General features: G+C 39.7%; 1 protein-coding gene and 1 long non-coding RNA gene across 3 annotated transcripts in view; both read right to left on the reverse strand.

Moving 5' to 3' along the window:
* Nucleotides 1-315: 315 nt before the first annotated feature.
* LOC147574991 (uncharacterized) lies at nt 316-13,653 on the reverse strand. Of its 2 annotated transcripts, XR_015242950.1 has the most exons (3): nt 7,091-13,653; nt 1,559-1,721; nt 316-684 (listed from the first exon to the last, which is right to left on the reverse strand). It is a non-coding gene; the product is annotated as an uncharacterized LOC147574991 (long non-coding RNA). The 2 variants fall into 2 exon arrangements; XR_015242949.1 differs by lacking the exon at nt 316-684 and having other exon boundaries at nt 720-1,721.
* An 827-nt stretch (nt 13,654-14,480) lies between these two features.
* Nucleotides 14,481-24,924, reverse strand: part of LPAR1 (lysophosphatidic acid receptor 1) — a 362,490-nt gene continuing 352,046 nt past the window's right edge. The window contains exon 16 of the mRNA XM_086683697.1: nt 14,481-16,923. Coding sequence (XP_086539823.1) covers nt 16,622-16,923 — 302 coding nt within the window. The 3' untranslated portion in view covers nt 14,481-16,621. The remainder of the gene's footprint in view (nt 16,924-24,924) is intronic.

Here is a 24,924-nt window from a genome sequence, read left to right on the forward strand (position 1 = left end):
GACAGTAGCAGTCTCTCAGACATACAACCAGGCTGGATTTCTCACAAGTTTCTCACTGGTTTTGAATCGTAGCCCATTGGTTTCATTTCACTTAAGCCCACCAACTCATCTCTCCAGGAGCAAGCACTCCTTTTTTCCTGCCGGAACGTTCTTTTCCGGAAGTTTCAAATCTGGAGCAGTCAGCTCAGGGGCCCCACAGGCAGACAATTTAGGAGCTTTGGAAGCAGGTGCTGCAGGGGACACAGACATCAACATGCCTCCAGAAATCATTCTTAAATGTACCACTTCAAAGAAACTGAGAAGTAATTTCAAGATAGAAAATTAGAACTGAGAAAATAAAGATACAAAAAAGCATAATAAAGAGAAAAAAGAAAATGAATGTAGTAATCTGGCTACAGAAGGCCTTGTGGAATAAATAGTAAAGCAAAACCAAGTTCTCTGCTGTTGATAAGCTACATGCCCAAAACAAAATAACGACGAGTTGGAAATGAAAACACAAAGAAGAAAACAGCGGGCTTGGAAATACGAACATTTTGAGAAGTCTCAGCTCAAACAAACAAGAAATTCTATTTTATCAAGCAAATGAAAAAATGTTCAACAATGTCAGTCGAAGCCGTCAGCACTCCATTTGGCCGAAATTACAATCATAATGAGAGACTGTGAAAAGCTACCTGAATTTGGCACCTAAAGTGGAAAAGCATAAACTATGATATATTAAATTAAATATATCAATCGCAAACTTTATTAGAAAGAAAACACAGATCTGTGTATCTAGCAAGAAACTCACATAACTTTTCAAGGTTTTGTTGGGTCTGACACGTTAATTCTAAATTGTAAATAGAACACATGCATAAGAATACCTACAAAAATCTTGACACAAAGAAACAGTATGGATAAGTGTCCATGTCATATTTTAAACCAATTTACCATTTTAATAATTAAAATATTAAATTACCATATGTAAGTGGTTAAACGAAGAGTTGAGATCTATAATCTATGTTTTCTCTTTCTTATCCTTTCTCTTTCCCCAAATGCACATAAATTTATAACACACATATATATACACATAGGAACAATTCAATAAGTGGTGTTAGAAACATTGGCTTTCTTCTTAGAAAAAACAAAGGTACATTTCTACTTCTTATCATACACTTAAATAAATTGCAGTGAGATTGAATACTTAGCCACTAAAAATAATAGAAGTACAAAATAAATGGCATCAAAGGTAGTTAAAGACATTTGTAAAATGAAAGAGAACAAATAAAATGATTTTGTCATAAAATTCAGAAGCCAGAAATGAAAATAATATAGAATTAAGGGAAGAACGGTTATCTGGCCAAACACATTTTCAAAGCTAGGAAAAACAGTCACCATATGTAAGAAAAACAAAGGGCTGTTGTAACAAATAAATAAGCTCCAAATAAAAATGAGCAGTACATCATAAAAAAAATAGAAAAAGGATGGGCAAAGAAAAACAATAACCTTATGAAAACACTCTTGATCTCACCGCAAAACAAAGAAATCAAAATGAGAACAAAAATGTGAAATAAACACATACCAGTTTGGCTAAGAATCAAAAGATTGCTCAGTACCAATATTGATGAAGCCATAAGGAAACGGACTAGTAACTGGAAATCTCCAAGGACATCCAGGAAGTAGTATCAAAAATTGAACACAGATATCCCATTGTTGTGTCAGCAATTTTACTTCTAGAAATTTACCTAGGGAAGTAATTAGACAAGCGCACAAAGTTATATGATTCTTATCTCAGCATTTTTTTCTGGGGGAAGAATTGTAAAAACTTCAGTGGTTCTCCAGCATGATTCTAATTACAATACATGCAATGGTATATATCATGCAGCAATTTACAAGTTGAGATACACGTGTCCCCATGTGCATGAAAGTTGTCCAGAATTAGGGGGAAGAACCAAGTTAAGATAGAATATGTATGCCACGATCCAATGTTTGCATGATGTAGTTAAAATTTATAGCTCCCTCTTGTAGGTGTAAAAACGTGACTTTTTGTCTTTGTAACTGAATTCAATCTTTTGAGGTCCTATTTCCCTTCAGTGGTAGAAAAAAAAATCAATCTCAATCATGCAGGGAAAGTGAAGAACTTCAAAATAATATTTCGAAAACTATTTTAAAACTTAGTTCATTGAAGCTTAACCCAGTCTCTTCTGGGAATTTTCCTCCTCATTCCATGTTTTCCTTGATTTTATCTTGGAAACCTCTGCTCGGAGGCATCTGGGTACAGAAGGTAGCTCATGGATGTCCCCACACTGGCAGGAGCGGTTGTGGTCTATCTCTGAGACTCAAAAGGATTGCACGCTGGTCCCACCTGATGTCAGAGGATTGGATCTGGGGTTCTGCCCAGGGGTGGCAGGTCTTGTCCTGCTTTTGTGTGTTTGCGGCAGCCAGTGCTGCTGTCTGTGGTTCCGCACATGTCCTCATACCATGAGTTCATGCACAGTCTACCTTCTCTCAGCCTCTTTCCACCCACCAGGTCTTTTAGCATTTGTTCAAAACAACATGGTTTTTTGAGGGGATGATAGTGCTAAGTGGCTATTTTTTTAAGAGATAAAGTGATGACTCTCATAGAAAAATAAAACGAATACATGGCAAAGGTTTTGTTGAGCTCATTATTTAATAAGGGAACCAACCAGTAATGTTACAGCGCAGTTCAAAGAACACAAAGAACAGGATTCGGAATTCTTCCCGAGGATACTGAGCTGGGGGAAGGCAACTACCACCAGGGGGCTCCAAACTACACTTGGGAGGAAATGGCAACCCCAGAAAATCTCAGAAGGCTCATTGCTTCCAGTTACTGCCTTAATCATTTCATTGACCTTTAAATAATGTGCTACTGGGTCAAATGTAATTAAATCTGTTGGGCTTCGCTGATTATATTACTGGTGGGATTTACTATATTTGGTTGAAGAATATCTTGTTTCTCTAAAACCTAAACTTATTCCGCAGAACTAGTGCAAACATCCAACTCCTTTCTTTCCTCTACTGTAGTGCTTTTCCGTACATCGTTTTACTGTAAATTAGTTTCCTTTTCTATGTTTTCCATTACATTGCAGTTAAAGAATTACATAGTTGTTTTGTTTTGTTTTGGTTTTTTTAATTCTGAATTAGGTAGATTGTTATTTTAGGAATCTCATTTCAGGCTAGTAACTTTTAAACAAAAAAATTGTCAATAAAAGGGAAGTATTGGCTCTGGATAGTCTTAAGAGCCACTGTATTACACCATTCTGCTTCCTTCTTAAGATCTGTGCTGTGGGCATTATGGAGAGAAAATATCTCCAGTGGAGACCATAACATTGGGCTTCAGTTGGGTTTGCCTTCCCCATAATGGTGAGTCCCAGGATTCTTTCTATTAAATGGCCTGCGTGGGGCTGATGCCAAATCATCCCATTTCTACTCCAATGTTCGTGTATAAATTAATCTAGTGAACACTTAGGGTACATACTTCTTAATGATTATCATTTTCCATAGCACTTCCCAAACTAAAAGTACCTTCATTTAATATAGCCACATGATTCTATATTCTGAATATATCATTCCTTTCTCCATTCTTCTGTGTGAAAGGGTGATTAAAATTTCACATGATGAATTAACTTTTTTAATTTATTTTTTAATGTTTATTTGTTTATTTTTGAGAGAGAGAGAGAGAGAGAGAGAGAGGGGGAGAGAATGAGCAGGGGAGGGGCAGAGAGAGCAGGAGACACAGAATCCGAAGCAGGCTCCAGGCTCTGAGCTGTTAGCACAGAGCCCAATGCAGGGCCTTGAACTCGTGAACCACGAGATCTTGACCTGAGCTGAAGTCAGACGCTTAACTGACTGAGCCACTCAGGCACCCCTAAATTTTACGTGATAAATTAACTTTTAAATTAAACTTTAAAAAAATCGAATAGATTCTTCCAAATCGGAATTCAGGGTTCAGGGTAAAGTCACATCTTGAAAGTGTTTTGTATGTAAATGGAGCATTCAACTCACATGTCATAAAATAAGGCAAGGATACCAAAAGAAAACTAACAGAAATAGAATCAAGAACAAAATTCAAATATAAGAAGGTAATAGGAGGATAGTAGGAGGAATGACACAACCCGATAGCTGTTGCCTGGAAGATACTTAAACATTTCACAACCTCTACCAAAGCTCATCAAGAAGTAAAGGAAATATTAATACATTAAGAGTGAGAAGGGAATATAACGAATATAAAAAGCGGTATCTTTTACGTTTTTAACAGATGTCTACTTTTTTCTCAATGAAAGTTGCTAGTTCTGCTTGACCAGAGGGTACGATCATCATTTTTTAAAATGTTGTTGCTGGGGCGCCTGGGTGGCGCAGTCGGTTAAGCGTCCGACTTCAGCCAGGTCACGATCTCGCGGTCCGTGAGTTCGAGCCCCGCGTCAGGCTCTGGGCTGATGGCTCAGAGCCTGGAGCCTGTTTCCGATTCTGTGTCTCCCTCTCTCTCTGCCCCTCCCCTGTTCATGCTCTGTCTCTCTCTGTCCCAAAAATAAATAAATGTTGAAAAAAAAAAAATTTAAAATGTTGTTGCTGATTTCAGAGGGATAGTCACTCATAAATGTGTGATGTATATCAAGCATTGCCTAAAAAATATCTTTTAAGAAGAGAAACTTGTTACCACACACTCAACCCAGTGCTTCAGAGGTAAACAGACCTCCTCGTAGATATCCCAGAGGTAGCCTGGGATCTATAAATGGACTCCTATTTTTCTCCTTGCCCTCACCTCAAAACTGTTAGTTTTCCTGTCTTAGTAAATGGCGTCGCTACAATTTACCGGTAAGTAGTGGTAAGTCAGAGGCAAGACTTTATTTATCTCCCCTTACAATACACATTCCAGCACATAACTAAATCTTGATTGCTTTCATCTCCTACATACATCTAAAATATTCCCACTTTTTTCCATCTTCACTGCCGGCACCCTAGTCTAGGGGAACGTCAGTTTTCATGTTAGTGCGTCCTACTGATCTCTTTCATCCACCTATGTCCCCATCTAAACTATTATCCAGTCAGCAAACTTTTGAACCAACATATCCCATCATTTCTCTCCCTGCCTTGAAACTCTTGGGTGGCTCACTGCCCTTTACTCAAAAGAAAAACTGAGCACGAATTACAGGGTTCCACCTGACATCGTTCCTAATAATCATCCCACTCTTGGCCCCCACCCTTTTCTCATGTCCCATGTATATAATCTTTCAGGTACTTAAGAGCATGCTTTAAAGCGTTTACACATGATGTCCCATCAACCTTTCCTGCCCTTCCTTTATCTAAACAGCTTCTTCAGTCCCCAGCTGTGAACTTTAAAGGGACTTTCTCATAAAGAGGAACGCTTTTGCACTGCTGGTGGGAATGCAAACTGGTGCAGTCACTCTGAAAAACAGTATGGAGGTTCCTCAAAAAATTAAAAATAGAACTACCCTACGACCCAGCAATTGCACTGCTAGGTATTTATCCAAAGGATACAAAAATGTTGATTCATAGGGGCACATGTACCCCAATGTTTATAGCAGCACTATCGACAATAGCCAAAGTACGGAAAGAGCCCAAATGTCCACCAACTGATGAATGGATAAAGAATATGTGGTAAAAATATATGTATTTATATACAATGGAATACTACCTGACGATGAAAAAGAATGAAATCTTGCCATCTGCAATAACGTATATGGAACTAGCCTGTATTATGCTAAGCGAAATAAGTCGGTCAGAGAAAGACAAGTATCATATGATTTCACCCATATATGGAATTTAAGACACAAAACAGATGAACATAAGGGAAGCAAAAATGAGATAAAAAAAAAAAAAAGAGGGAGGCAAACCATAAGAGACTCTTACATACGGAGAACAAACCGAGTGTTGCTGGCAGGTATTGGGTTGGGGAAAGGCTAAAGGGGCGATGGGCATTTAGGAGAGCACTTGTTGGGATGAACACTGGGTGTTATATGTGCTGAATCACCAAACTCTATTCCTGAAATTATCATTACATTATATGTTAACTAACTTGGATTTAAATTTAAACAATAAAAACAAACAATTTTAGTTTAAAAAAAATTTTTAAAGGGACTTTCTCATGGAAGTCTTGCTTGGGGCTCAATCCCCGTCCCACCCATAATATTCATCTCACCTATAATAACGACCCTCCCAATGGTCGCCCTCCTTTCTGGTTTGTAAGCTCTGTGAAGATACATGCTACATCTGCTTTGTTTACCGCTCTTTCTCAAATATGTGCCAGAAGTTTTAACACAACATAACGCTTAACAGATGCTTCACTGGGGAAGCACAAAAATATTAAAAAGGAATTTAGAAAAGGTAAGGTAAAGTATGATCCTATTTTTGAAAACATGAGTAGAGGTAAATAATATAATGAATAGGCAACTAGAAATGCAGTCAGCTGTGATGGACACAAACCAGAAAAACTAATTAGGGCTTTAATTTTTCTTGCGTCCTGAGGAGCCTTAAGGTGGGGAGTCCAGAGCCTGTGCAATAGTCACAGATAAACATTTAAGCGTTGTCAGTTGATAGATGTGTTTTGCTAAGGTTTATTTATTTTGAAAGAGAAAGAGTGTGAGTGGGGGAAGGGCAGAGAGAGAGAGAGAGGGAGCGAGAGAATCCCAAGCAGACTCCACACTCAGCCCGACTCAGGGCTCGATCACGCAAACCATGAGATCATGACCTGAGCCGAAATGAAGAGTCGGATGCTTAACGACTGAGCCTACCCAGGTGCCCCTTTTAGATGTTTTTAACATCATGGAGTGAGATGAGTGTGCCTAGCAAGAAAATACTAGAAAGGAAGAGAACAGGCACATGACTGAGCTTTAGGGGACCCCAGCAGAAGAACTGATTTGATAATATACTCCAGTAACACCAAAGAAGTGACCATGTGAAATTTCCAAAGGTGGCGTCCTAAATGTGACCTTTAAGGCTGCTGTTGCCGAAGACTTAGAAGACGGTGAGAAACATAGTATGGGAAACTGGAGGAAAAGGGATCCTTTTAAAATAGCAGCAGAAAGTTTAGTAACACTGACACCTACAGCAACATAGAAAGGAGAAAACGTACCTATGAACTGGGTGCTTTAATTAGATTTCCAGGTTGAGTGTTGAAGCTTTTGCTTGTCTTCTTTTTGTCATTTATAGTAAATGGCAACCGGAGACAGCTGAGCTAAAGAAAGGACTGTTAAATATAAAGGGTCCAAAATTGTTTGAAAACTGTCCGTTCCTAAAAGCGGCAAATGATGCTGAGCAAAATAAAGGGCTTCAGGCACAGAACAAATGGAGGGCGTTGTCAGGAAAACACGGTCTATCAACAAAGCTCAGCTTGCGACTGACTACAAAATCTTTCCCTCAGATGTCAGAAAGATCTAGGTCGGTGCCTCCAAGAACCATCCAGACAGCAGGGCTTCTCAAAAACTAAAAGGTGTTACCTCTGCGTCTCTCTCTAGAAACATCCATGTGCAGATTTTTGTGCGGTTTTCAGCTCCTTTGGGGGAATATCAAGGAGGCTGACTGCTGGGTGGTAAGCTAAGAGGAAGTTTAGTCTTGGAAGAAATCACCAATGTGTCTTCCAAAGTGGCTTGTACCATTGCGGATTCCTGCCGAGAATTGCTATGGCTCCACATTCTCACCAGAATTTGATCTTGTCCCTGTGTCAGATTTTCACCATTCTAATAGGTGTGTAGCAGCATTTCATTTTTCTCTTACTTGTGTAATTCCTTAATGGCAGAGGCTGAGGAGTATCTTTTCAGGTGCTTATTTGCTATCTATAGGTCTTCTCTGACGCAGTGCCAGTGCAGGTCCGTTGCCCATTTTAAAACTGGATTGTTTATTGTTGAGTTTTAAGAGTTCTTTGTACATTTTGGGTAACAGTCCTTTCTCAGATAAGTCTTTTGCAAATATTTTCTCCCAGCCCGTGGCTTATCTTTTCATTCTCTTGTGTCTTTTACAGAGCAGATGTTTTTAATATTAGTGAGGTCTAGTTTATCGACAGTTTCTTTCCTGGATCATGTCTTTAGCGTTGTATCTAAAAGATCATTGCCAAAGCCAAGGCCTTCTAGATTTACTTCTACACTTACTTCTAGGGGATTTATAGTTTTGTATATGACATTTAAATTTTGATCCATTTTAAGCTAGTTCTTGTGAGGAGTGTAAAGACTGAGTCTGGATTTCCTATTTTTGTATGGATATACATTGTAGGACTATATGCTGGTACAATTTTTTTGGAATATATTTTGGTATTCTTCACCAAAGTTAAAAATTTCAATGCATATTCCCTATGATCCAGAAAAAGTTAGAAACAATCCTAGTGTTCCTCGAAATTTAATACTGCTCGTCAACATAAGTTAGGTTATGTTGCATTAACAAATGAACCGCAAAACACAGCGAATGTTTATTTCTTGTTCATTTCTTGACCATGCTGTTCATTCAGTATGAATGGCAGGGATTCTACTCTGCATAGTCATTCAAGGTCTCAGGTGGATGGGGACTTCATTCTCTTCATGTTCTCACATCTCCATGTTTGGCTTTCAGGGAAAAGATCTGGAGAGTACCACAAGGACTTTTTACTTTCTCAGCCTAGACATGACATTTGTCACATCCACACAGAGTCCGCAGGTCATGGTTAGTCCCATGGACTTGTCTAGAAGAGCTGTCATTTTCCAAGAGTCCAGGAAGGAGGGGGAAATAAAATATGGATGAGCTCTAAAAATCTCTACTTCAATTACACAGTGAGGCAGATACAGATTTACCAACCTTGGACATACCTCTGTGTCACCAAGTAAAAAACCCAAATATGTTCCAGATAGCTAACTTCATTTTGTTTAAAAGAAACATCTCCACATTTTCCTGGACAATAGTTTCAGATATTAAGTTCTGCTCTTTTTGTTTCTCCCTATTTCCTTCCTTTTCTTTCTTCCTCTTCAAACATATCAAAGGCTCTGTGCCTCCTATTTTGAAGAGGAATGTGGTAGGACGAGAGGAGAAGACCTCAAACTCCACAATCTACATCTTCGGTCCAGAGAGATGCCCTGGGCCTCATGGATCACGTGGACACTTAGCTCCTGCATCGTTCTCCTTGGGTAGCTCATGGAGAGCTCAAATTTTACTCAGTATCATTTTCCTGTAACCTTGCTCCTCATTTGCATTTCTTTTTAAAAAATTTTTTAACGTTTATTTAATTTTGGGAGAGAGAGAGAGCGAGAGCAGGGGAAGGGCAGAGAGAGAGGGAGACACAGAATCCGAAGCAGGCTTCAGCACAGAGCCTGCTGTCAGCACAGAGCCTGACGTGGGGCTCAAACCCACAAACTGAGATCACGACCTGAGCAGAAATCAGATGCTTACCCGATTGAGCCACCCAGGTGCCCCTCATCTGCGTTTCTTATCTCACCGCGTCATATCCGCATCTGTCAGTGGCCAAGGGCATTACCTGAATTATGACTTTTGGCACACAATCTCCGGGTCCCGAGCCCCCTCGAAGCCGGCCATCTCTTTCTCTCTGCACCCCCATTACGACCTTCATCTTTCATCCCAGCTAAGGTGGCAGCCACCGACTGTCTTTCGGCTCCGGGCTTCCTTGTCTTCAATGTATTCTGAAATGTAAACGAGACTGTGCCACTCCTTTGCTTAAATCCTTTAAGCGATTCCCCATAATTATCGGGATGAAATGACTCTCAAAATTGCTCAAGACATCATGCCTGCCTGCCTGCCCTCCAAGGCTCAATCTCACAATCTACACTTGTTCTTCTTTCCAAAATGGCGTGCCGTCTCTCACCAAGCGTTTACACGTCTTGCCGGGAATGCCTATCTACCTGTGCTCCATGTGTGGCCTTTTCCTAATGGTGGTATTGATGTGGATGAGCTACTAGCGTGGATGCAACTCAGGAGCTTGGCAGAGCCACACCTTCATACGACTCAGGCCACAAGGCGAGGGCTTTGAGGGGACAGTTCCTATCCTAAAATGGAACCTTACTAGACTATTCTGACAAAGGTAGTCCCTCTTACCACCTTTTTGTCCCTTTTATTTTCCTTTAATTTCTATCATGCCATAGTTCCCTTTATAGCTCAATACAATTTGTGTAATGTCCTGGTTGTGATTTATTTTTAACTTATTTATTTCTTCCCGCTTTCTCCCTCCCTCCTACTAAATTCTTGAAAAAACTTTATTTTAATGTTTATTTACTTTTGAGAGAGAGACCGAGCATGAGCCATGGAGGGGCAGAGAGAGGTAGACACAGAATCTGAAACAGGTTCCAGGCTCCAGGCTCCGAGCTGTCAACACAGAGTCCGATGCGGGGCTCGAACTCACAAACCATGAGCCAAAGTCGGACGCTCCACCGACTGAGCCACCCAGGCGCCCCAAGTTCTAATCAAGCTCTATAAAATAACTTCTGTATCTCACTCACAGCAGTCCCATATGCGCTAGTATATGGAGGGTTCTCAAAAGGTCTTTGTGAATGAATAAAGAATGAATAATGACAACTATCACATTGAATTATGGTTTTACAGTTCTCAAAAACCATTTAGTAAACAGCACCGTATTTTAGTTTTGTTCCGGGCATTTGGATCATAAAAAAGAGGCACAAAGTACAAATTATCTCATTCTCAAAGAATTTATAATCTAGTTTGGGGTATGGGCACACCTGCATGTCTATACAAGCACAAGCACCCCGCAGAACAAATCATGCACCTGTTTATGACCTGTTACCTTCTATTGCTTTTACTGCGTTAAGTTCTTTAAAGGCTTAAAATAGTGCAATATACTGTCCGGCTCAAGGAACTCGTAATTTGTTTGGGGAGCCAAGATAAGGACATATGAGGAATTATGGATTGCAATATAATATACATGTAATTATGTTTAAATAATTCTATAGACAACAACTATTAGGTCCCCGATTTTGCCTCTGAGATCCAGTCTCCTCATGTGTAACAGGCACTTTGCAAAGACCAAAATACAAATTATATGAGGGTCTTCTGTAAGCTGCAGGTGACATTATAAATTCAACATATGCTAATATTAAAAATCTTTCCAAAGCATACCAAGTCACGTTAAACAAGACATGCTCAGAAAGCACAAACTAATATTGATAAAATATTAATTAAGAAGGCTTGACCTTGTTTTTTTTATTGTTCCTATTTAACTGCAGTATTCTTAAATGTGGGGGAAACCTTTATCAGGGTTGTGGAACTAAGGAGCCATTTCTTGGTCAAGAGTGCCTTTATTTGTGGTTGACACATTTTATTTCATTTAAACAAGCGAGTTTTAAGTACTACTTAATACTGTGTTATGTGAGGTGGAGAATACAAAGTAAACTAAGATTCCTTCCTGAAAGGTGCAAGGGATTAAATACAAACCCATTATAAACAATATTATACAAAGCAAAATGAATTCTGGCTTCCCTGATGCCAGTGCGAAGACATTTGAGAGTTTCATAAAACAAAATGTAAGATCACTTTGTGAGGGTCTCTGTTTATTAGGCAATATGTGCAACAGAGATCTGTGGCCTAGCTTCCATCCATCAGGAGAGATTTTTACTTTCTACTTTATTCGTTTCTGTATTCCTTGAACTATTTATAAGTTTGTATAATTTTTATAATCACAAAAGTCTCTCTTAACATACACGCACAACCTCTAGGGAAGTATCAGCCCCACGAAACTATTGTTATAAAGAAGTTTTAAAAGTTTCTGTATGAAAAATAGTTAGAATGTATTTGAAGAACCGGAGAACAGATTAGTGATTGCCAGGGGTCAGGATGGGGGTGAGCCCCAAGGACTGGGGCTACAAAAGTACAACAGGAGGGATCTTTGTGATAGTAGAACCACTCTATACATGGATCAACGTCAATATCCTACTTGTGATTTATACTATGGTTTTGCAAGACATTGTCCCAGTTTCACTGGGAAAACTGGGTAAAGGGTAGAGAAATCTGTCCACAGTGCTTCTTACAACTGCATTGGAATCTACAATAATCTGAAAAGGAAAGTTTAATTTTAAAATGTTAGCAACGTTCTAACTAATGGAATAAAATTGGGATCCATGAGCCCATACTGATATAAATGAATGGGAGAGGACAGAACCTTTCCTGATAGTAGAAAGCAAACTAAAAATTGTGAGAAAAAAGAATTAGAAATTCATCATTTGGCAACTATCAGAGTAATGATCCATTCATCCAAGAAATACCAATGGATGCGAAGACTAGACATTATAATTCCAGGAGGAATAGAATATTTCCTACAAAATACTACTATTACAAAGAAGAAAACAAACAAACAAAGAGTAGTTTTCTTCACAGTGGAGAAACTGACAGGAAACACTTTAAGTAATCAAAGTTGACATCATCAGAAAGGGAACAAATCAACATGGTTGGCTACTTGCCAGGATACAGTGAGAAGAACCACAGCAGCACTTCTGTGTTCTTTTACCAAAGATAAACATGAATCTAATTATAAAGAAATATTAGATAAACACAGATGCAGAGACATTCTACAAAGTGACTGACCTGTGATCTTGGAATGACAAGGTCATGAAAAGAGTTAGGGATTGTTCAAGATTGAAGAAGACTCAAGAAACGTGGTAACTAAATACAACCAGCGACCCAGGCAGGATTCTTTTGCTGCAAGGGATATTAGTGGAAAAATCGGTGAAACTTGAATGGGGCTGTGAATTAAATGGTAGTTTATCAGTGATAATTTCCTGATTTTGATTGGTTGTATTGAGGTTGTGAAAGAGAATATTGCCTGTAGGAATTACACAGTATCCAAGGATGATGGGGCATCGTGTTGGCAACTTACACGTAGTTCAGGAAAAATGTTCTATAAATTTGGCAAACTTTAAGTTTGAGATTGTTTCAAAATAAAAATTATGTTTAGTGTGAGAAATGCAATTGATAGTTTTTTCTGCAGTCTAGAGCTCAAGAGATTATAGTATGTTCAAGTTCGCCTTCCTTTTCCAATAAACAATATATAGTCAAATGAGAAGGACAGCAGGAGTGAAAATGGAATTCTCTAAATCAAGGGTTGGTACAGTTTTTCTGCAACTGGTCAGATAGTAAATACTTTAGACTTTGAGGGATGATCTCTGTTGCAACTATTCAATTCTGCCGTTGTAGTACCAAAAAAAGCCATAAACAATAAACTGATGAGTGTGGCTGAATGCCAATAAAACTATTTGACACTGAAATTTGAAGTTCATATAATTTCCATGTCTTACAAAATATTCCTCTGCCTCAACCCTCCAATCATTTAAGAATGTAAAGCTCATCCTTAGTTCATACAAAAACTGGTAGATTTGGTCAATGAGTCCTAGTTTGCCAACCTCTGCTTTAGATTTTAAAAGGGTCTTTACACACCACATTTTTAAGCACATTATTAGTAAATAATTTATAGATATGAGAATTATAAATTTCCCAGAAGAACCTGAGATTTTAGGTATAGACTATCAAGTTACAGGTGAATGTTACAGGATGCACGGACCCTGCTTTGGAAGAGTGCTGACCCATTTTGGCCCTCAGTTATACACATTTCTTCTGTCAGATGACACCTAAACCCAAGCCCGTCCCAACACACAAACAAACCCCAATCCTTCTGAGGGTTTAGGGTCAGGTGAAGCTCACTTGGTGTTAAAAATGAGTGATTTGTTTCAAAAAGTCTTGCCAGAAAAATGTTCTTACCTTGGTGTAATGAAGGGACCCAATTAAGACATGTTTCTACAGTTTTGATTTAGCACGAGTCACAAGCTGGGTTTAAGAGAAAGAGCAGAAACAAGATCACAAAATTATATTTCAAAAGTTGAGGGACTAGCAGAATAAATTAGAAGGAAGACGGACAGTGGAACCTAATGGTTAATTGAGAAAGAAAATGGGAAAACCAGTATGATTCATTAATTGTATATCGGCTGATGTTTCAAGACTAAGAAATCATGGTTTCACTAATTTAAAAAATGGAATATGTGAGGGGTGAATAATTTGTGAAGAAGAATTCTAAGATATCTGATTTCTAACAATCTTACATCCACCTAAATTTAAAGGTTCAGAACTCTCTTCCAAATGTCATGGAGACCTTCATTCCTTTGAATAAATGTTAACTTTTCTTAACATCTTAGCAACACAACAAAAAGAATATAATTAGCATATCATTGGAAGATACCTATGACTTTTGTTAGTTATTAAAATTGATAAGCATGAAGATCACTGTGATTTTATAAACTCCAAGTTTTTCATAAAGTCATCATAATGTTTTTATAAACTCACTTTTTCCAAAAGAAACTCATGTTAAGAGTAAGACTTATTACTGACAGAAAAAAAGCAGTTCTGAGTTGGGGAAGCATATGGTTGCTTCACCCCAGGAGGTCAGAAGGCCTGGTGACGGGGACATGAAGTTGTCCACAGAAGGAAGGCACCTTGCGATGCAAGCTGGAAGATTCCTGAGCAACAGAAACAACACGGACCAGAACCACACATTGCCAAACACTGATTGAAAATGAATTTATTAAGATCCAATTAGTATGTTTTTAACTCAAATAGTCCAGAATATATGCACATGAAAGTCCAAGTTCATTTCTTTCACTTCCAACATAAAATGCTCTGTACTTTGGATAAAGTATGTGCAAACACGTTTCTGCTAACTGGTTCCCCATGTTCTTTCCACCGTGGGCACCTTACAAGTCTGCCCTCTGCTCAAATGCTGACCTCTTCCTTCCTAGACAATGATTCTTCTGGACATCTTTCTCTTAAACGTACTCCCAACTTTCCCATACCTGCTTCATGACTGTGACTTTACTGGTTACTTATAACAGACTGGTACAATTACTAGTTCATCTGGACAATTCATTAAACAGGTATCACCCATTATGGTGGGAATCTATTAGAGGTGATTCCCAGAGAATACACAGTATCCAGTCACATACTGACACACTCAACCCATTTGCTACACGAGGGTCCCAAGCTACATAATGCGAAGATCCTTTATTCTCTTGGTATGTTTGATTTATTCGCATTGTCTTCACTTCTACGTTACAGCCGTGGCGACCAAGAGCTGGAAATCGGTTCCTCAAACAAAATTTGGGATTGCTAGACATATTAATTAGGGGGTCCTGGCTATTTGTGACAATTGACTGCTTCTAGTCCATCTTGTTATAGAGAAAAAGTCACTCTCAACTAAAGTGACCACTGCATTTCCTTTGTAAAAAGGTAACTTCACTGGCTTTCCTCACAATTGCCACCCATGTGGTGCAAAGCAGGAAATCCCTTTTTATAAAAGGTAAGAGCATAAAAAGACATTTCACATTTAAAAAAAAAAAATCCTTCATGGGAATATGTCCTAAGTAAATCATCAATTATATGGACAAAGTTTTATGTACACAAAATTTTGCAACATTATTTATAATAGCAAAAATCAGAAATGACCTAAGTAGTCAACAACGTGGGAATGGTTAAATAAACGGAATTGCATCCATTAAATGGAATATTATATAGCCACTAAAATTATGTTTTTGTAAAATTTTTAACACCATAGGAAAATGTGGCAACTCTGCAGTGGAAAAAAAAACGGTTATAAAATTGTTTACGTATGATCCCAATTATATAAAAAGGCATGTGATATACATAGAGGCATACACGGGGGAAAAGCTGTGGTTACGGTGGTTAACGGTGGTTACTTCTGGGTCACGATATTACCAGTAATTATTTTTTCTGTTTTACACAGTTCTGCATTTTTCAAGTTTTCTACAATGACTATGTATTATTTTATAATACAGAAAAACACAGGCTATTAAAAATTCTTCTGATGTACTGATAATTAGAATGCACTTGGGTATTATAAATATGTGCTTCATCTTCTATGACTTCTTTTAGACTACGTATTCTTTTGGTAATAAACTTACATTCCCTGTTTTAGATGTGTTATAACACTTTGACAAGAAGGTAATATTATGATTAGAACAATGTTTCACAACCTAAATACTGGCTTTGACATCTAGGTTCTTCTATTTCCTAGAAGATTTAAAATCGATACCCTTTTATCTTTTTAAGTAAGGCATACTGCATACATACATTACATGCATGCTCTCTAAAAAATTCTAATTCACAATTTTCCTACATAAGGAAAAAAATGGAGTTACAATAGTTTAACAACAGCCTACAGTCTTATCCATCACAAGCATGCTGATAGGCATAAACATGTTTATTAAATGAAATGTATCCTTTAGAAATAAAAAGAGGGAAGCCTGTATGTAGATGAAGTTGTGGATTCAATTAGTCAGAATTTATTCTGACTTGCACCAAACCACACAAAATCTTTTGAAGTCTAGTTAGTGTAGTCTAAATGGACACCCTGGAGTCTATTATGGATTCCATGGCATGATCTCCACTTTCTACTGTCAAAAGGAACGGGGATCAGGATGAGGGTTGTCACGTAAGCTAATTTTCCACGTATCTCAAGTCTTGTGGGGTCTAGGAACAAATACTGCCATTGGTTAGTGTTTAAGTACGTGAGTTTATTTTTCCTCTCTCTCTCACACCCCACCTTGCCCTGGCATTTGGGTAGGGGGAGGCCGTTCATCCCTCAATCGATGATGGCTGGCTGCTCATCTTAGTTTCCTTTCTAAACCACAGAGTGGTCATTGCTGTGAACTCCGGCCAAGATGGTGTGGTTGAGGGAGGAAGCCGAGCGGTCCGAGCCTTCTGTGGGGCCACTGGTGTTGTCACTGCGCTGGCAGCAGATGATCTGTCTGAAGGTGGCGCTCATCTCCTTGTCACGGTAGGAGTAGATGATGGGGTTCATGGCGGAGTTGAACTCAGCAAGCAGAAGGAAAAATTTCTCATAGGCCAAGACGTCACATTGTGGACAGCACACATCAAGAAGTAACAAGACCAATCCAGGAGTCCAGCAGATGATAAAGGCACCTACAAGGACAGGGATCAAGAGGATTTTACAATGGAAGAACAAAAAATATATATATATAATTATGAAGCAAGCAACCGTCATGTGAATTTGATATTGGTTCAACATAAAAATACTAAGATTCAAAGCCACCAGATCATCATCTGAAATGAAATGTTCATTTTCTGTAAAAATAAAAAAAAAATTTAGTGAGAAAATAATTTAATAAAATCTCATTGATTCAAACCCTACTGAAATTGAGTATTTATGAGATAAAGATGATGACTACTTTGAGCAAAACATACAGTTTGCTAAGAAATTGAGACACTTGGGGATACAACCCTCAACCCTTACAAAGATAGGGTTTTTAGCAGTATGATGTTGTTTTGGAGCAGAAGGGAAACCTGTGACAAATGTCCTTTAATGTTTGATTAAGGCACAATTTCTGAATTCAGGCTGAATGAACTCAAATCCTTGCTTTGCTACTTAGAAAACTGAGTGATTAGGCAATTACTTTCTTACCTCAGTTTTCTAATGTGAAAAATACAAATGATTACATTTACCTCATCAGGTTTATTGTAAGGAGTAAATGGGTGCTGAGGAAATAATCGTTAAGTATATTTTATCAGTATCAACAATAATACTGTTATGATCTGCTCAGTATCACGGGCCTACTTGGAAAGAGAAATTTCCAACAGGAAGATGGGTGTTTATTTTCTATTCAACAATCACTTAAAAGGTGCTTTTCTATAGGCCTTACAAATACTAATTTTAGCAGCACTTTAATAGCCATAGGGGAGAGAAACCATTATCCCATCATATAGGTGAAGGAACTAGGGAAATGCTATGTTATATTCCTGCTTCCTGAACTTAAGAAAATTAAATATTTTAAACCAAATTTTATGGTTTAGGTGTTTTACTAATTTAGATCAACTTTCATTTCTTCCCCAACTGTTCTGAATTGTTTGGGCTTTTACTCTACGTGTAAAAAGAATGGAAATTCTTAATTCCAGTTGATTTTGTTGCTGAAATCACTCATTTGACTCCCAGGGAAAGTAGAGGTTGTGAAATAGTACTAAAATCTACCACCGTGGCACTCCAGGGTCTGCAGGGGATCCTGGGCCAAGAGGACATGGGCTAACACAAACGGTGGGCACCACCCCATCCCATCATCGCTCACCCGTATGTGCAATCAGGCCACGCGGTGAACAGACAGGGAACAGGATGACCACTGAAGCATCTTCAGATTTAAATGGCACTGGCCTAAGTGGCTTGGACTGGGGTTGTGGATTTGTACTAGCCTCAAGGGTTGAGTTTTGTAAAACATAAACACATGAGATTTGGTATCCAAACAGCCCTGTTTTGAATGTGAGGTTTCTTTTTTGAGCCTGTTCAGCAGGGAAATGAAAATAAAGAAGAAAAGTACCCCCATAAAGCTCTTTGTTCTAAAACGCAAATGTGTATTGGCTTTCAACTGCTATTCACTTTGAAGACTGTCCAAGGTGCTTCATTTTCTAATAAATACAATACCTTAGATTCTCCTTAGAAAAAAAAATATTTCAAATATCAGGAGATAATAGCCAAGGAGCTATTTGAACTTCAAGTAAAAATGTTAATAAAGCATTCATTCCAAGTCCTTGAATTTCCTTGCTTGAAAATCACTCAGAAAGCTAAACATAAAGGGAAATCAAAGGAATTGCCTCTTGGGTTTCAGAAATAATGCATTATTCATTGAGAAGCCAGGAAGGGAATTATTCTCAGGGTGGAAAATGCTTGGATGGAAAATGCATGGTCCCATTATTCCATTTACTTGGAAACTAAAAACACGCAGACCCTTCATGAATGGGAGAGCATTCTTGCAAGTTTCCTTTCCCTTTTTTATCAAAGCTCTAATTGAACTCAAATTCAGAGCTTGATTAGATACCAGCAACATGCAGCTCAACAGATTTATTTTAAATAAAATGATCTTTTTCTCCTCCTGGGCAGAAAACGGGAACATTCTTATTCCCACAGGACTTTAAGTGACAGAATTCAACTATAGTCATTTGTCGCTTATAATTTCTTCCAACTTTTAAAATTCAAAAAGAGCAAGATCTTTTTAATAAAAGCCATAGTCTCAGAAACTAGCCCATAGGCCTTACTTTTAGACCGAAAAAAAAAAAAAAAAAAAAAAAAAAAAGGCAAGGAGACTTGCTAGATTAGAGACAGGAAGTGGGAAACACCATCCTGACACAGGAGTTAATATATGTGGATGCTTCATTGAGGAACTTGGAGTCCTCTCCCTTCTTCACTGAAAGGAACTGTTTTCAGTACTAGGGTCACAGGCCCAATCACACAGTCCCAATACTCTGTGCTTGGTTCTTTAAGACTTGAGTAATTCGAGGGACTCATAGTACAGGCCTCAAAAATCAACATCTAAAACCAATCATACCATTTTCCCTTCTTCTCCCTTCCCTCCTCTTTCACAGAGGTGCCAAGGACCACACTGACCAAAAGTGAAGATGGACCACAGAAGTGGAAAATGGGGGCCTGGAACATTCCAAGGAGGTGAGGCTTCTAAACAATAGTGAGTGGGGCGCCTGCCTGGCTCGGTCAGTAGAACATGCTACTCTTGATCTCAGGGTTATGAGTTCGAGCCCCACATTGAGTGTAGAGATTACTTAAAAATAAAATCTTTAAAAGATGAAATAAACATGGGGCGCCTGGGTGGCTCAGTCGGTTGGGCGGCCGACTTCGGCTCAGGTCATGATCTCGCGGTCCGTGGGTTCGAGCCCCGCGTCGGGCTCTGTGCTGACAGCTCAGAGCCTGGAGCCTGTTTCAGATTCTGTGTCTCCCTCTCTCTGACCCTTCCCCGTTCATGCTCTGTCTCTCTCTGTCTCAAAAATAAATAAACGTTTAAAAAAAAATTAAGAAAAAAAAGATAAAATAAACAGTAGTGAGTGAATGTTATGAAATCAAGTTTGCTCCAACTATGAATTTACCCCCAAGCTTCTTTAATGAAAAATTTTTTTAATGTTTATTTTTGAGAGAGAGAAAACGAACACCAGCAGGGGAGGGGCAGAGAGAGAGAGAGAGAGAGAGAGAGAGAGAGAGAAAGAGAGACATAGAATCCAAAGCAGGCTCCAGGCTCTGAGCTGTCAGCACAGAGCCCAACATGGGGCTCAAACTCACAAGCTGTGAGATCATGACCTGAGCTGAAGTCGGACGCTTAACTGAGCCACCCAGGTGCCCCTACCCTCAAGCTTTTAAAAACAAAAACTAGGGGTGCCTGGGTGGCTCAGTTGGTTGGGCGTCCGACTTCGGCTCAGGTCACGATCTCGCGATCTGTGGGTTCGAGCCCCGCGTCGGGCTCTGTGCTGACAGCTCAGAGCCTGGAGCCCGTTTCAGATTCTGTGTCTCCCTCTCTCTCTGCCCCTCCCCTGCTCATGCTCTGTCTCTCTCTGTCTCAAAAATAAATAAAAACATTAAAAAAACAAAAACAAAAACTACACCCAGGCCCCTTTAGTAATAAGTAGCCAACCATAATTCAATTGGGTGATGGGACTTGAGATGCGCATTATGGACCCTATTGACACCTAATCTGCAGAGACTCGAGTACATGCCGAGTAAGAGTAAAAAGAACCTCATCTCCACATCAGTAAAGTGGAAAAGTAACAGCCCCTTGCCTACTCCATAGGGAGTGCTGAGGATCACTCTGAGATACAACATGTAAAAGCTCTCTATACCCTGTACATCTACTGGACTATACTACCTATCGCCAATGTCAGTGGCATAATAAGTGAAGGGTGGTGTAGCACAGAACCAGAGCAGATTTCCTGCAAGGGCACAATGTGGAAGCACGTTTTGAGATTCCAAGGACTTGCTGTTGAGTCCAAGGAAGATAAGAAGAAGGAAAAGAGAGGGAACACAGGGAAGCACAGGAGCCCCACATTATTTTGGAGGTTCTCATGGGTCAGCTCAACACCTATACCAAGATGGGACGCTACTGGATGTAGTACTTGATAGGGACAGTGCTTTATGTAGTTTGTATATTTCCAGGACATTTCTGATGGATGTATTCCCACAAGGAATGGTATGCAACAGTAGGGAAATAAAAAGGAATCATAAGTAGTTTATGGTTATTGATTTTAAAGTCAGAAGCAGAAGTGGCAGAAGATAAGATGGCCAAGGTCATGAAGGCCTTGTGCACCTGGCTAAGACATTTGAAATTTCTCCAGCACAGCACTGGTTCTCAGGCCTATTACAATAAACCCACAGAGCTTGTAAGAAAGATTTTCACTTACACTTCCCTCTGTGAGAGTCTAACGTCATTGGCCTCACGGGTCTCTGTCTCACTGAACATGGAATGCTCTAATACAGTGGAAGGAAGAAAATAATTTGGATAAAAATAAAGACAAAAACATCAGATGTTTCCAAATTCCAGAGAACTACAGAAAGCCTGAATTAGAGCAGTGCCAATATTAGGAAACGGACTGCATGAAATGGGGAAGATGGAAAGAGTCTAGATGCGCCTCGAGATTTTCCATGGTGGGGGTTGGAGGGGGTGGTGAAGGAAGAAAGTCGCTACCTTTCATTGAAGGAGGAAACACAGGAGAAAGGGTTGGCTCGCGTTTTCTGAGGGGAGAGGAGGAGAACAGAGATAATGCCCTCGAGTTTACTGATCTTAACTTTGAGGCACCTGCGAGACTTCAGCTGCAGACGCCTTAAAGACAGGATAGGCTCATGGCAATTTGAGTCCTGGGCAACTGTCTCTCAGCGTGCTGAACAAGAGTGGCTACATTCTGCACAATCTGCCATGTTACATGTAACAGGGGGAGACAGATATTCAAAAAATATCCATGGGTTAGAATGAATAGCGGAAGTTGCTCTTCTTAGAGCAAGCTTCATTCCTGTCTTACGCATCTGTCAAATCAATCTGTGAGGCCCCGATGCCCACAAAGATGGAAGGAGAGATGCTGGAATGTAGACGTAAAAAGCAGGGAGGAAGGAGGCTGTTTTGGAACAACAGGTCACAGCTGCAGAATGAGATCGTATTACCACACCTTCCCTCAAATCTACACAACCCCATCAGCGGAATAATGCTTACCATCTGGTCTCACAATTAGAGTCTTTTCTCTAGAGTGACTTTTCCCTAATCAGTTGAACTCTGCTTACATATGGAACATAACCAAGCTTCAACCAAAGTTAAAGAGAGAAAGTCCTTGGCAGAGAAGACCGCTAGGGAGAGCGCCCTTTGATGAAGAAAAACCAGAAAACATTTCCAGTCTGGCTGGCAAATTTGTGTTTTTACCAAACAAACAAACAAAACAACAAAACAGGTAAAACAAAAACAAAAATACACACCAAGACAACCCACAGATCCAAGACAAGTCAAGGTAACGCAATTCCACACCAGTGCTGTGTTCAAGTCAACCTCTCCTCTGGCCCTGCATTTCTTGTTTCTCAAAGGATCTACGAGATAGTCCAATCTCAGAGGCCTGTGGTAGAGGCTGAGGGGGGATATAGGTGTTCAAAAACATACACTACCTCCACGGCCACTAAATTGGAATTTCCTCAGAGAAGGAGCAGCTTGGTATCCCAGAATTCAGTCCAATTTTTGTAGCTGTATTATGATTTCTGCTACTAAGGTACACAGAAATGATTCAGCCAGTGAGGAAACCCTTCGAAATTACATATTTTTTTTTTAATTTTTTTGTTTTCAACGTTTATTTATTTTTGGGATAGAGACAGAGCATGAACGGGGGAGGGGCAGAGAGAGAGGGAGACACAGAATCGGAAACAGGCTCCAGGCTCTGAGCCATCAGCCCAGAGCCTGACGCGGGGCTCGAACTCACGGACCGCGAGATCGTGACCTGGCTGAAGTTGGACGCTTAACCGACTGCGCCACCCAGGCGCCCCCGAAATTACATATTTTAAAAGAGGCTGTGTTAGATAACAGGCCGCAGGTGAAAGGCTTATGCCTAGGTCTAGCAGTTGAGGGATCGCTGCAATGAAGACGTAAATGCCTTTTTGAAATTAAAGTTTTTCTCTAAAAGAGCAACCTAGATTATTTATAAAATCCATTTCCTAGAACACTGAAAAGATAAAATCAATGCAATTCCACTTCTTCATGGTCATAGTAAACACTTCGTACGTTTATAGTTGCATGATCTCATTCATTGTGTGACGTACTCTGACGTTTCCTTCACCCCTGAGGGCAACATTTATCCTTTAAAATTTTTAAATATTTATTTTTGAAAGAGAGAAACAGAGCACAAATGGAGGAGGGGCAGAGTGAGAGGGAGACACAGAATCCGAAGCAGGCTCTGGGCTGAGCTGTCAGCACCGAGCCTGACGTGGGACTCGAACTCATGAACCGCGAGATCATGACCTGAGCCGAAGTCGGGCACTTAACAGACTGAATCGCCCACACGCCCCAACGTTTATCCTTTAAAGGACATTAACAACATACACATCTCGGGGTGCCTGGCTGGCTCAGTCGGTGAAGCGTGCGACTCTTGATCTCGGGATTGTGAGTTTGAACCCCACGCTCGGTGTAGAGGTTATGTAAAAATAAAATCTTAAAAAATAAACAAAAAAACATAAGATCTCAAAGCAGAACAGAATACTCATTCAGTTCTCTTTTGAATATTCCTGGATGAAAGTTTTAGCTAATTCTGTCTTTTAGCAACACAATGCTGGCTTTCCCACACAAAGGAGAATGCCAACACTGCTTTGCTTCTTGGCATTTTATACTCTCCTTCACGTTAAACACTGAGTGTCACACACACCCCTGCTCCGTACCCTACAACAGACTCTAAATCTCATCTGCAACTGTACATTGGAAAGCACATGCCGAAGTGGCTAGCATGCCAGCATCATCTCTCATAGAACATCTGTGCTTGAGAACAGCCGGTAGAAACCACTTCTCCATGGCTACAGCCCTGGCCAAGTAAGCAATACCTTTTATCTGCCTATTGCAACAGGCTCCTAACCAATTCCTCTTCCTTCATGCTTCTTCCCCAAAGCTTGCACAGAATAGACAGAATGATCTTTCATACGCATAAATCAATTCATATTACATCACTTTCCTGCTTAAAATCCTACAGTCTTCCTACTTGAAATCCTTACTGGGATTTGCCCCATATGACTGGCCTGTCAATCTCTTCAACCTCATCTCGTTCCACTCATCACTCATCCACTAGATTCTAATCACGTGCGCCAAGGTCATTTCTGTCTCAGGACCTTTGCATTTATAGTCCTATTACCTAGGAATACTCCTTCTGTAGACCTTCCCATCTGCTTAGTCACAATTAAATATCACTTCCTCAAAAGCCATCCTTGGTTATCCTACCTAATGTTGCACACTCTCCTCACTACACTCTCCCGTTTTATCATCTTCATATCTCGTGACTATACCCAAAACTATCTCACTGGTTTAACGTGTTTATTTTCTATCTTCCTTCAATGAGAATGTAAGCTTTGTGAAATAAGTAAATGTGGTCTCTTTCATGTCTGTATCTCCAGCATCTAGAACAGTAGCTGGCATACCGCGGGCATTCAATATATCTGTCACATATCAGTCACAGGTAACTGCCCAATAGACATATCCAAAACAAGGATAGCACCCTTTGAATGGGCACTACAAGGCAGTCAGAGGGCATGAGGTGGATCATATATGCAAAAGTCTCACCATATCTGCATTTGTTACTGGAGCATAAATAAATCTATTGCTAACAATCTGGATGGGTATCAGATTATCTATAGAATCTCCTGAGTTCTGGAAAACCATGTTGGCTCAGTAATGAAGGGAGACATGGCATTACCCAAGTTCCTGCTACAGGAATGGTTCAATAGGATGATGATGCTTCATCAGACCCTGGATTCTGCAATAGCTACCTAGAAAAAATCACTTATTGACCCAACACACCTTTGTGTTAATCCCTCAGGATCCAAAGTTCCATGCAGGGGAATTTGGCCATGACTAGGTCTCATACCCATGCCCTAGTTCTCAGGGAGTATCGAAAGAATATATCCCACCCTTT

Source organism: Puma concolor, chromosome D4, assembly GCF_028749965.1.
Source record: "Puma concolor isolate L17-30 chromosome D4, mPumCon1.1.hap2, whole genome shotgun sequence".
Taxonomy (NCBI): domain Eukaryota; kingdom Metazoa; phylum Chordata; class Mammalia; order Carnivora; family Felidae; genus Puma; species Puma concolor.